The sequence below is a fragment of the Pavona decussata genome, unplaced genomic scaffold, assembly GCF_977016875.1.
Source record: "Pavona decussata unplaced genomic scaffold, jaPavDecu1.1 SCAFFOLD_130, whole genome shotgun sequence".
In the NCBI taxonomy this organism is placed as follows: domain Eukaryota; kingdom Metazoa; phylum Cnidaria; class Anthozoa; order Scleractinia; family Agariciidae; genus Pavona; species Pavona decussata.
This window is the reverse complement of record NW_028145544.1, coordinates 2712089-2725051: the sequence shown is the minus strand read 5'-3', so window position 1 is coordinate 2725051 and position 12963 is coordinate 2712089. Positions and strand designations below refer to the sequence as shown.

The window sequence follows — 12963 nt, the reverse complement described above, 5'->3', positions numbered from 1 at the left end:
ATAATAATATAGCAATAGCATTTGTCATCCTCTAATCACACTGAAAGGGTTTTTCCCGGGGCAAAATATTTACTTACATGTTGTGATGTTTCAGTTTCCTTGATTAATTATCACAGCGGTGGTCAGCAAAGAATTCGATAATATCACCAAAATGTTCTCATTAGAACTAGTTTATCTACTTTATAACCCTTGTTACCTTCTTCTACATTGCCAAGTTACATTTTTACCTTTTTATGGCCCGTTAGGATTTCATCCACTGACCTCAAAAGTCAGAGCCATCTTGTACAGCATAATAAACTGCACCACAGGAAAGTACTGCTCAGTAGCTTTCATTTGAATGGTCACACGTTAGGATTTCATCCACAGACCCAAAAGTTAGAACCACCTTATACGGCATAATAAACAGCACCACAGGAAAGTACTGCTCAGTAGCTTTCATTTGAATGGTCACACGTTAGGATTTCATCCACAGACCCAAAAGTTAGAACCACCTTATACGGCATAATAAACAGCACCACAGGAAAGTACTGCTCAGTAGCTTACATTTTGATGGTCGCTCTTAGGAATAAACTGAATTACATGTCAATTATATGACTTATTGAAATACTTGTAATAAATTGAGTAGATTAAATTAACTGCTTAACCGAGTACTTTGTAATAAACATAAATTGCAGCACTCTCATGCATAGTTCTGTTTTGTTGTATTCTTTCAGATTATTTATGGTTCTTGAGTTGCTATTTGTCCAAGTCAAACAGTGAAGATAAATGATTTATACACAGGGGAGTCAAGGGGAATGTGTGACAGGGATACATTTTGATAGATTTGCAGTCAAAACTGTGCTACAGTTACTGCAATTAAAGTGCTGTACCTTCTCTCGTGCACAAAAGGCGACCTTAGAAGGACTAAATTAAAAGAAAATGGTAAATTTCCAAAGACAGAAAAAAAGCATTAATATTTATCAGTTTTCTGGTAGTTTCCTGTCTTTTTAGCTCTAAGGCTAGTGAACTTTCCATGTAAACAAGCGTGCTGGTTACCATAGTATAATAGTGTACTTAATAAATTAATGCATTTGCATCTGAGTGTAAAATAAGGATTTTAATGAAGCATTTAAGTCACGGCACTTGTGGTCACATGCCTACCACCAAAATTACTAATCATTGTGATTTTCATGACTGAAATGCTGTTACGGCTGGAAGTTGTAATTTTCATGACTGAAATACTGTTACGGCTTAAAGGGTTAAAATAGTGAAGCGGTAATCGATACCTGCGCTCCATTCTTGACAGGCCCCAAGTCTTCCGTAAAATTGTCACCGTATTTTTTGAGTTTTCTTGCATGGCTCAGGTTATTTACACTGTTTTATTTTAAACTTTGTACGACGATAAGGAAAGCACAATTTCCACTGGAAAACAAAAATAGTGCCACGCAACTGATGTCAAAGTATTTTGTACAAGACTCCTGTTAGTCTAATGGAATGTCATCATCCATGTCTGCCTTTTCTTGTTCTGCTGTCCTCTGTCCCAGAAAGAGACTCCAATCAATATCTCTGTGCTCCCGCCGAGCCATCCTGCGGAACAAGTCTCTGGGATCCAAAGGAACTCCAGGAGCAGGATCAAGTGTTTGACCTGACGTGCTGGCCGAGTGATTCCTGATACCTGTGCCACTTTCTTGTGGTACGTCCTGTTGCTTTACTAAACACTTCAACATTTTGACTAAACCCGGGATTTCACCAAGTATACTGCGCGTCACGTTCGAACCAGTGATAAGCTTTCCCATGAAGGACAGATACTCGATCACAATTTCCGTAGATGTTCCATAGCTTTCTGACCCCGGCAAGTTATAAGCCCTTCCAATTTCTCTAAGGTCTTCCGCTAGCGATCTTTCAGAGGGATTGAGACCTTCAAGCTGACTAGGATCAGTGTCACTGAAAGCCATGTTGATCAGTTCTGTTAACCTTGTGATTGAAACGCTTCCTTGACGACCAGTTGCTGTTGTTGGTAGCATTTCCTCCTTTTTAGTCGATAGACTCTGCTCATCCCGTTCTTGATCTGAGGCTGGCTTTCCAGATGCTTTTTTGTGTTGCCTTGAATATTTGGAGGCTTCAGCTGGGATCAGTTTCTTTGCGAAGTGCATCGGGCTTGCAATGATCTGCTCAACTTTTTCTGCCAGGGATTCAAGAATCTCGAAACTCTCAATGTAATCAATACAAAACAGGTTGTATGATCTTACAAAAAAATGTGGTAACCTCTTTTGTCTGAGAGCATCCAAAAGGTTCCCGAAGAGTTTCATCATGCACTCAGTTCTGTTGCTTTCAGTCCACATCTCGACAGCGGTTTCTTCAATCGTCCATAGAAAAAGATTCTTTAAATGAAATGTCACCAACCCCTTTGGGTTAGAGGCAAAAAAAGCCTTATGATACTTTTTCAGACAGATATAACACTCTCGCTGAACTTTATTCATTTCTTGGCTTAACAGGAATTCTGCATGAGAAAAGGAAATTCTGAAGTCGATATCTGGATTACCACCATTCTTTGGGGATTTTACTACCAAATGAAAACCTTCGTGAACAATTTTCTCAACCACGTCAACCGAAGGCCATTTTCGCTCTCTTTTGATCCATTCTTGTGCAACCATCGGCCATTCTCGAGATCTAAATGCAGGAACAAAATCGAATGTTGCTTCAAGCTGTTCTTTCTTGGCATCTGTTGCTTTGGTCTTGATTGAAGTATTTCCTTTTGCCTCCATTTGCGATCCGATCTGCTTCTCTGAAGGCACATTTTCCTTAGTGCAGTTTGCGGCTTTGGTCATAAAACTGAATTTGTCCATCAATAATTCAGGGCACTGAGCCAGCCTACCAATATCAAGGGTTGCAGCTGCTGAAGTCATTTGATTCGTTATCTGGGAATGAATTGGAAAAATGGATCTGATAACCTCAAACATTTTCAGGGCCTGTCTTTCGGAACGCTCAGGAAAAATTACAGGAAGAAATTTTTTTAAGTCTGCAGTGGCGACGTACTCGGTGTCATCTACAAGACAGGATCTTAACACGGGGTGATCGACTCCCTTGATTCTGACGTGCAGTGGATGTCCAGGCAAATATTCGATCAGTTCGTGGTGGATCATCAGACTGTCTGAAATCGGAAAGATCATGATATCCACATCTCCAAGCTCACCGATCTTTGTACACTGCAATCCTTCAGCCGTGCTTCCATAAAATTGAAACTGGAAGCCCTTTTCCATTACACGCCCACAGATATGCTGGTAAACCTTATTTAAGAGATTAAAGTATTCAAAACCTGTTTGAGTTTCCTGTCCTCTCTCTCCTAGAGCCTCAAAGATGAAGTTTAGTTCCTCGGTGTTTACATCAACGTTTTCAGCCATTTTACAAAATTTGAATGTGCACTGCTGAAGTGTTTACATTACTTTGAGTTTCAGGTGAACGAGTCAAAATAATAACTCATTATGTTGACGGAAAACGTCAGGATTTCACCTTCGGTTTCCAAGTTCCAACACTTGATAAGTGTCTAAAGTCATCCTCCGAAAATGCAACGTAATAAGACCCAACCGCCCAAAAAAGACTCTTTACTTGTTTGCAACCATAAAAATTTCATTTTCGTAAAATAAGTTGAGTTGGCGCCAATGCCAAAAAAAAAATTAAAATAAAATAAAATTTACTTACGCTCCTTTCACGTCTGTACGAGAGAAAGCAAAGGAAGATGGAACAACTTTATACTAAGCCCCAATCCCCAGCGCTCTTTTACGTTCAAACAATTAGCGCCTGTCACATCTGCACGGAAGCATCGAAACAGTTAACTTTGTACCACAGCAGGAGGGTGCAGATTAACTTGGCTGCTCAAAAGGTGAAAGTGAAAAGCTGCGTATAAAACAACTTTATTCCATTATTTTTAAGATCAATAACGGAAAGACAGATTTGAAATACAAAAATACTGAAAGGAGGCTCTGCTTTTCCTCTTTATGAACACACATCTTGTAAAAGAAACGTTCCGCCATACTGGAGTTGTCAAGCATTTCCGACAATCAGTCGACTCGGATGCTCGTTCCTAGTGTTCCTCGGCCGTATTTCTAGATAATAGGATAAACGCACTGTCATTCGAAGTCCGCTGAATAGAAAAAAGCGGACACATCAGCTAAGAAGACCTCTCAATGCATCTGAAACTTTTATCCTCTCGATCGAGAAAAGACATTTCAAGTTTGCTTGATATAACTTTATTTATATAAACTTTTGAATGGCTGTATTTAATTTTAAAGAGATCTAGAATTGCGTATATGGCAAACGACAAACGTGAGATGTTTTCTTGATAAAATGAGTAGATAGACAAGAATAGTGCAAACTTATTCTGGCCTTTGTTGTTAACGCAAAACTACTCAATTTTATCGAGAAACTGAAAACAGCAAATGGCGACAAATGTAGGATAAAAATGATGACGTGGTTAATTCTGCCGTTTGTCAAACGGTCCCTAATAAATTATGCGGATGAAGAAACAGTGAGGTGAAGTGTTCTCACTTTTTTAATGTCAAGCTTCCCTTATAAAAAGAGAGATTTCATTGGTGATAGGATGCGTAATTTTCTGACCATCATTATTTATTACTGAAAGAAAGTATCCCCGAGTCTTGCACCGTGCTTTCTTTCCTTATAGTTGCCAAGAGGCAACGTTCAATGTTCGCGTGTTTGGCCTCAGTTGACCGTGTACAAACTAGAATAGATTTAGAACTATGTCTGAGGAACTGACCAATCGAAGCGTTCCTGTTAAGATTTTCAACCGTAGTGTGAACGTTAAAACAAAGGATTGTGCACGGTCACAGCACCACTGATGTTTCAGTTTCCATTACATCTGACGTCATTCTTATTGTCTGTACTCTTAAAGACAACAGCTACGAGTCAGACGAGTAATTCACTGCGCGAGACTTCTGATAGTTATTGTAAAATACTTGCATGGTCGATCTGTGTGAACTTGACAGTCATGACATTTTGAGTTTGTTTATTAATCCATATATGATATGGGAATAGGATGCGTCATCCCCAGGGCAAAATATTACTGACATGTTGTGATGTTTCAGTTTCCTTGATTCTATCACACCAGTGATTAGCAAAGAATTCGATAATATCATCAAAATGTTCTGGGAATCCGACACAAATATCGAGTTAAAAAGTGCCATACTTACTAGTTGCATAACGTTTTCTTCCGTTTCAACGTTCGGGGGCCTTCCAAATATACGGTTTCTCGTAAAAGTGACCACAAGAATTAATTTTACAAAACATTTGGAAAACGAAAAGGGTTTCAGACGTACTACACAAATATTCCATAACAACCCAAACAAAGTTTTGGAAATTGAAGTGACGTATTTCTTCGAAGCATCCAATTTCAATGCGTTAGAGACATAAATATGTAATCTTTAGTACACATTTGAATTTGCAAAAATGTCTTCGGGAGTAGATGACGAGGAAATCCAAGAGCTGAACTTTGTCTTTAAGTCTCTGGGAAAGCGAGGAGAGGATGGTGAAAAATGGAAACAACACACCAAAATGGTGCTGTTTTCCATTTTACAGCAACTTTCCGAGCTTTTAGACAAACATTCTGACCATCGCATTATGTTTCAACCAACTGGTAGCGCGGCTGAGGACTTAAAACTCGTAGAACCTGATGATGTTGGAGATGTGGATGTCATGATCTTCCCAAATTCACGAAATCTGATGATCGACAACGAAATGATTGAACACTTACCAGAAAATCCCCGGCACGTAAGAATCAAAGGAGTCCATCATCCGGTGCTAAAGTCCTGCCTCGTTGAAGGCACGGAGTACGTGGCCACTTCGTCCTTGAAGAATTTTCATCCTGCAATTTATGGGAAATCAGCCCCTGGAATAGCTGATGATATTACACGTGCGATGCAGCAGCTGATATTGTCTCCAGACGATTTTTCACCCATTCTGCAAAGTACTACCCAAATGAGGAATAACCCCAATAGCCCGGCTATAACTCTAAACTTTTCGCAGCCTAGGCACTTGGAGGATACAAATCATCTGAAAGAGGCGCCGGATATCTGCACGGCGGAATGGGAATGGTTGGTGGTTCTTCTGAAAAGGAAAATGGGAATACCACATACGAGAGACAACGCCAAAGACCTCGAAAGCGTTACACAGTTAATGAACGAGATTGGAATGGTTTGTCAAACAAAAAATCTTAACAGTCCTGCTGAAATACTGCCAGCTCTATTAGAGTTTTATAATAGCGACCGAGCTAAACACCTACGAGACCGAATGCACGATGTTGAGAATCCAGACCAAAACGGGAACCGTAGAGAAACAGAATTAGTGGAAGACGTAAGTGGCCAAAAGAAAGAACATCAATTCGATACGTCATCATTTTGTGAGGAGTACAAGAGTGAATCGAGCAAGGAATATTGGTTGAAAGACCAATGTGCCACAAGTGGTAATGGGGAAAAGTTGTCTCTTGAAGGCTTGGACTCTGTATCTCACAGACCAACAGTGACATACCCACCAGGTACCTCTGACCAGTTCCTTCTAACAAACGTATCTAAAGAGATCTTTGAAACCAACGCTATGAACAAAAAGAGCGAAACGAAACCAAACGAAGACGTCACTGAGAAGGTAGTAAATAAACCAAACGCAGAACAGCGGTCCATAGGGAACAAAGAAGAATTCACCTCCGCTGATCTACCGCGTATGAGTCGATTCCGAAATGGCAATGAACAAGAGGAAAAGAGAGAATTTGACAGACGAACACAAAACCGCATCTACGATCACATGTTTGGAGCAATAACCGAAGCCCAAAGAGATTCTTCAACAGGAACGAATTTTAAAGACAAAAAAGGACCACAGCGTGTAGGAGGATTCGATTTTGTGCCTGCCTTTAGAGCCTCGGGATGGCCCGAAGTTGCGCGGGAATGGATCACAAGGAAGCGTAAGTGGCCGTCACCTCACATGGTGAACAGGGTTACTCAAGAGGGGTTTCACTTGGTGGCAAAGTCTCCAAAGAATAGTGGCAAACCAGACCGTGACTTCAGAATCTCATTTTCTCATGCAGTATACCTGTTAAGCCAAGAGATGAATGACATCCAGCGCGAGTGTTACCGCTGTCTGAAGAAATTTCATCGAGCTTATCTTTCTAAAGACCCAAAAGGTTTGGTAACGTTTCATCTGAAGAACATTCTTCTGCAAACGATTGAAGAAACCGGTGCTGATATGTGGACCGACAGCAACAGAGCGGACTGCGTAATGAGACTCCTCGGTAAACTTTTGGAAGCTCTCAGGAGGAAGGATTTACGCCATTTCTTTGTGAGATCATATAACATCTTCGGTGCAAATTACATAGAGAATTCCAAAACTCTGGAATGCTTGGCTGAAAAAGCTGCACAAATCAGGAACAATCCATTTTATTTTGCAACACCGTTGATTCAGAACGTAGACTGCAAAGAGAAAACAGCATCTAAAGGAAAAGAACGCATTCAAAGCAGCCAGGCAACTCTGTCCAGAAACATTCTTAAAACAGAGGAGTTTACGGGTGGAGAAGCTACAGAATCTCCACCTAGAGGCAGCACTGACACCCAATGTAAGCGAAAAGAATCGGTTCGTCAAGAAAGAAATTCTCTCGGATCACGTTTTCGATACCATGACATGAAAGATATCTACTTCTCCATAAGCAAAGAATTGACCGCAATGGCGTTTAGCGACCAGGCGACTGATTCCCGACTTGAAGCTCTTGAACCTTTGGAAAGGTCGTTGGTGGATGGCCTCAAGGAAATTGAAAACACCGGTATCATCCGTGTCGAAGAATTCCCTAGAATGTTTGACATTTGTTGGAACTTGGCCTACCTCAGAATGTTAACCAGCACTGAACCTAACGTGAGGCGCCGTGTGCTTGAAGGGATCCACTGTGCAGTTGAATTTTGCAAATACGTGTTTAAGCAAGACGACTTTGCAGCAGGGAATGAAGACGCTATAATTCGAAGAGCTCTTGATCCTACCTCTGAAAATCCCTTTGACATAAATCACATAATGCCCGCTGGGGCAGGGACCCAGTTTATCCTCAGGTTGTTCAACGGTCCTCAGACAAGCCCAGTGCAACCAGAGGAGGTTACCACGGAGATCCCATTAGACTGACCGTTGTTCAGGAGAATGATAATTCAGACAATGTTTGCATAAGAAAGCGAATGCAGCACTGGCATCTCATAGTTATAAATTACCATTATTACTTTGAGGATCAAAGTATTACGATTTACTTAATCGATCCTTGATCAGTGAAATACAGCAATCTAAAATAGTAGTCTAAGGCACTGCAAATCCAGTGCTGATTAACCAACAACCGACAGAAAATGCAGTGTAACTGATCCAAGTTTATTTGAAGTAATTCGATTTAAACCAAACCGTGTCATTATAACACTGACCCTACGTTACACAGCAAGCTAGATAAACTTCAATTTGATAATAATATGTATTTGTATTTCTGCGCAGTTAAGTGATTATGACACTAGATGTTTAAATGCTTGAAATCCACGGTATCTCTGTATAAAAGTTGTAAGTACCCTTTAAAACAGTTTAGACTTTGGATGTAAAACGTAATGGTCTATTTGGTGCCCTTTTTCAAATACGCAATATTTTTAATTTACGCCTCTAGCCGCCATAGTTATTTATGGCTACTTAGCACCAAACTTAAAGCAAAAAGCATCTTCAGGTGTAGACACTTAGAATTTCAATAAGCGCTCCTATCCTGAGGCTTACTGTTTAAAGAGAATGACAGCGAAACTATTGACGTAGATTGGGCGTTTAGTTTGGTATTCGTTTCGCATGTACAGAGGTTTTAATGAACCTTCACGTTATTTCACGTTATTCTTTCTGAAACAGTTCCTGTTATTACTCATGAATTATTTTTACAATTTCAGATTCTTAAATCAAAACAGAGATACGAACCTTCTCCTTTTAAAATAGGTATCGCTTCTCCTATAAGCAACCTAAACTCTCAAAATAAAATTAGAGCCCTGAGACCTGTTTCTCGAAAGTCCCGGTAACTTACCGCACCCGGTAAGTGTTTTTGGTGATAAAAGTTTTTTAGCATAAGTCAATTTTTGTTAACTCTGAATACTAAATTTTTAAATCTTATAATTCTATGAAAACATTGGCCAAGAACCATGTCTGTAATCACTGTGTAATCGGCAAAAAAAAATAATAATAAAATAAAAATATATACTTATCGGGCCCGGTAAGTTACCGGGACTTTCGGGAAACGGGCCCCAGGGCGCTTAATAGAATCTTCACAGTAATAAGCTGCATTTTTACGATGCGATCCGTTCTTTTTCCAAGCATCTCACAAGAGAAAGAAAAATTCCTAGGTGCCCTCAGCAGACGAACCAGTTAAAGACCTTCCAAACAACAGTCTGGGACTGAACATTTTTCCCTTTAGTCCAGCTGCAATCAGCCCAGTGACAAGCTACGTATATACGTTTTCTTCTTTCACCTTTATCTTTACCAGAATTTATAACGATATCAGGTTCTGACCGAAGTGATGGTGAGTTAAACAGGAGATTTGCTAATTGCGTCTCCTCGGTGCTAATTAATGAGGTGTATAAAATTTTTATTTTTGTCAAATCACCAACCATAGCCATGACAAGTTGAGAAAAAAAATTGTCGTTAAAGAACCAAAAGAATTTTAATCTCTGATTTCCGTTGCTTATGCCGTGTTGCGAGAGCATATGTACGAGAGAAGCACGTGCCGGAAACATGAGATGTTTATAAAATCAGAGCGGAAGTAAACTTTAAGACAGTCTCAGAAACTGAAATTTCTGGAGATTCTTTGCCTTAGTTCAGTGACTTTCGCTAAAGAAAAAATTGATTTCCGTTTCCTAAATAAACTGCGGCCTTGTCTCATTTGTCGACAATCGTGTGTCTGATTGATAGAGCATTCGATAACACTTCAAAGTCATCCTCGGAAACCAAAAGTTCAAGTTCCTAGAAACGTTTCACCTTTAAGTCGTAACTGGGACAGATATCAGCTAATATATGAGTTAATTTAAATAGGTATTATAGGTATTGTCTCACTGGGACTCAATTATCATAACAGAGTGACAACACTTCAAAGTAATCCTCGGAAACCAAAAGTTCAAGTTCCTAGAAACGTTTCACCTTTAAGTCGTAACTGGGACAGATATCAGCAATATATACAATACAATAATAGCTATTGTCTGGCTTGGACTCAATCATCATAACAGAGTCAGTCATTGTGAACTTATTGCTTGATATTTTAAAAGACAACACTGTAGCTTTAGGGCTGCTGCCTGTTCAGATTTTCCATTAGTATGGCTTTTACAATGAGTAGTAGCATCCTCGATAGACAAAACCAATTCATTGCCCAGAACAATTTTCTCCTTTTCTCTTATGTTTTAATAGCGTCCGTTCTGGATCAGCTTACTGCCAAATTCCAAGGTATTTTCCATAATCCGCTTGACTGTTGCAGCCAATGACTCCAGAATCTCGGGGTCTTCAATGTAGTCAATGGAAAACAGGTTGTATGATCTCACAAAAAAGTGTGACAAATGCCTCTTTGTAAGAGCTTCCCGAAGGCTCCCAAAGAGTTTCATCAGGCACTCGCTTCTGTTGCTTTCGGTCCATATATCGGTACCGGTTTCCTCAATCGTTTTTAGAAGAATGTTCTTCAGATGAAATGTCACCAAACCCTTTGGACCTGAAAGGTAGGTTCGGTGATATTTCTTAAAGCAGCGGTAACACTCGCGTTGAATGTCATTCATCTGTAGACTTAACAGGTATTCTGCATGAGAAAATGAGATTCTGAAGTCGAAATCGGGATTGCCACCATTCTTTGGGGATTTCACCACCAAGTGGATACCCTCCTGAATAATATTGTCGACAATTTCACATGAAGGCCATTTGCGCTGTCGCGTAGCCCATTCTTGCGCCACCTTGGGCCATCCTCGGGATTTTAATGCAGGGACAAAATCAATCCCAGCTACAACTTGATTTTGCCAAAATGGCACTGTGTCGATCTCACTTTCTTTCAAGGTTTGTTCCTGAAAGAGGTCTTCCTCTTCTTTATTTTCCTTTCTAAACAGTTGTTTCAACAAGTGCTCCACTGCTTTTTCGTGACGAACATTTTCCAGCCTCTTTTCTATATTTTCCTCTGCATCCTCAAGACTTTGTGTTGAGTCTTCAGGAGTCAGCTCCATTTTTTGAGGCACAAGTTGCCCTTTGGATTCAGTTTGGTTCTCACTAGAGCCTCTATTCTGTTCCTCCTCCTTCCTGGCTCCACCATTCTTGGGTTCTTTACTTACGTGCTTATGCAAAATGTTCTCCTGGACCTGGAATGGAGAATTCTGTTGCCATTCTATCATAAATTTTTGACGTGCGATAGAGTTTAAGCCCTCCGCAGGCAGATCAAAGTTAGCTTTTAAAGCTGGACTGCTGATGCTGTTTACCAAATGACAATTGATAGGTAGCGTAAACGAAGGCCTTTCGCGTGAAATTATCTGAAATGCGACGGGAAGTGCATTGCTTAAATCTCCATAAATCAATTTATCGGCGTTCTTCAAGGCTGCGGTTGATAGGTAGCCCGTGTCTTTCACACAGCACAGCCTTAACAAGGGATGATCGGCTGCCTTGATTCTGACGTGCAGTGAATTCTCGGGTAAATATTCGATCATTTCGTCGTAAAGTACCAAATTATCTGAAAATGGAAAGATCATGATATCCAGATCTCCGACATCACCGGTTTCTTCGGATTTAAGATCCTCCGCTGCGCTTCCGTAAGGTCTAAATATTACACAAGTTCCAGATTTTTCGTTCCAAATCTCTAAGGATGGATTAAACATGATGTTCCAAAAATTTCCTTCATGTTGTTTCCATCTCTGAGATTCTTTTCCTCGCTTTCCTAGAAATTTGATAACGTTGTTTAATCCCTGGGTCTTTTCGTCGACTTTTACCGCACTCATTTTACGATCGCGAAATCCAAGTGTTCCTTACGTTCAACAACTTTTAAAAAATATTATCGTTGAAAACTTGTCTTCTTGCCAAATTTAATATTTCGGTTTTTGATGCTCAGTTCCGGTGTTGTTACCTACGATCAGGGCCATTATTTTGGCAGCGCTCCCATTTCCTCTTGTTTTATGCCCTCTATAACTCAATTTGCGTTTCCCGCGGGATAGGTTTACTAAGCGGAACGAAAATATAAAGTGCCTCGCGGGTTAGTTTTGGGTCGAATGGCTGCTCAGTCAAGTGTATAAAGTTACGTTTTTGTTTTATATTAAACACTGTTAAAAGGGCACTTGACGCCTTCAAAACAAATTTTGACCAAAATTTTCCGAATTCTCAATTCATCATACAGGGAACCAAAAACGTTCGACCTCAAAATCGACCCACGAGATTTTTTGCTCGCAAATTTCAAGTCTAAACTTCGTCGTCTATGAACGTCACCATGAAAATTCGTTTGTATCACTTGGTTTCCTTCATCGCCACCAACCACCGCGAGGATGTATTAAATTAAGTTGCATAGGAAGATACCTTTAGTCAGCAAAACACGACCAAAGCGCTGTTGCTAGTTCACGTTATAGTCAAGATTTGAACACTTTCTATAATTTTAATATGTCATGTTTCCTTGTCTTTATTTCTGTGTAGTGTTAAAAAGTGTAACTTGGAGGAAGTGCAGACTAAGTGCCACTGGGCATTTTGGCTCACTAATGCTTGTGTGTAGAGGCCTAATGGAAACTTTAATAGCGACGCTTTTACACTGCACGCCGGTCTTTCTCCAAGGATAGGGTTGATTAATTATAATTCATTATTACTCAGTCCTCTAGACAACAGCTTGCGATCAGGTGTCATCAATATTTTCGAGCGAAATTCGGCGGAAGCGCTTCTGCCTACTTTTGCTAGGGAGAAAACGACGCCTGACCACCGCTTATCTACCGTAACGACAAATGC

The 12963-nt window shown here is 40.2% G+C and overlaps 3 protein-coding genes across 3 annotated transcripts; 1 reads left to right on the top strand and 2 right to left on the bottom strand.

Moving 5' to 3' along the window:
* Positions 1–252: 252 nt before the first annotated feature.
* Positions 253–3486, bottom strand: LOC146468667 (uncharacterized). Its single transcript, XM_085124440.1, has one exon. It carries the CDS (start codon positions 3378–3380, stop codon positions 1461–1463), a length of 1920 nt encoding a protein of 639 aa, XP_084980566.1. The 5' UTR covers positions 3381–3486; the 3' UTR covers positions 253–1460.
* Positions 3487–5159: 1673 nt separating this feature from the next.
* LOC146468666 (uncharacterized) lies at positions 5160–10196 on the top strand. The gene is made up of 2 exons (XM_085124431.1): positions 5160–6523; positions 6563–10196. The coding sequence occupies exons 1-2, from the start codon at positions 5440–5442 to the stop codon at positions 8140–8142; spliced, it is 2664 nt and encodes an 887-aa protein (XP_084980557.1). The 5' UTR covers positions 5160–5439; the 3' UTR covers positions 8143–10196.
* A 127-nt stretch (positions 10197–10323) lies between these two features.
* Positions 10324–12192, bottom strand: LOC146468665 (uncharacterized). The gene has a single exon (XM_085124449.1). The coding sequence runs from the start codon at positions 11976–11978 to the stop codon at positions 10416–10418; it is 1563 nt and encodes a 520-aa protein (XP_084980575.1). The 5' UTR covers positions 11979–12192; the 3' UTR covers positions 10324–10415.
* Between the last annotated feature and the right edge of the window lie 771 nt (positions 12193–12963).

Bases quoted from the DNA above. Each gene is read 5' to 3' on its own strand.
- LOC146468665 (XM_085124449.1), bottom strand. From the start codon at position 11,978: ATGAGTGCGGTAAAAGTCGACGAAAAGACCCAGGGATTAAACAACGTT.
- LOC146468667 (XM_085124440.1), bottom strand. From the start codon at position 3,380: ATGGCTGAAAACGTTGATGTAAACACCGAGGAACTAAACTTCATCTTT.
- LOC146468666 (XM_085124431.1), top strand. From the start codon at position 5,440: ATGTCTTCGGGAGTAGATGACGAGGAAATCCAAGAGCTGAACTTTGTC. The intron at 6,524-6,562 runs GTACCTCTGACC...ACGTATCTAAAG, and splicing joins AACAGTGACATACCCACCAG to AGATCTTTGAAACCAACGCT.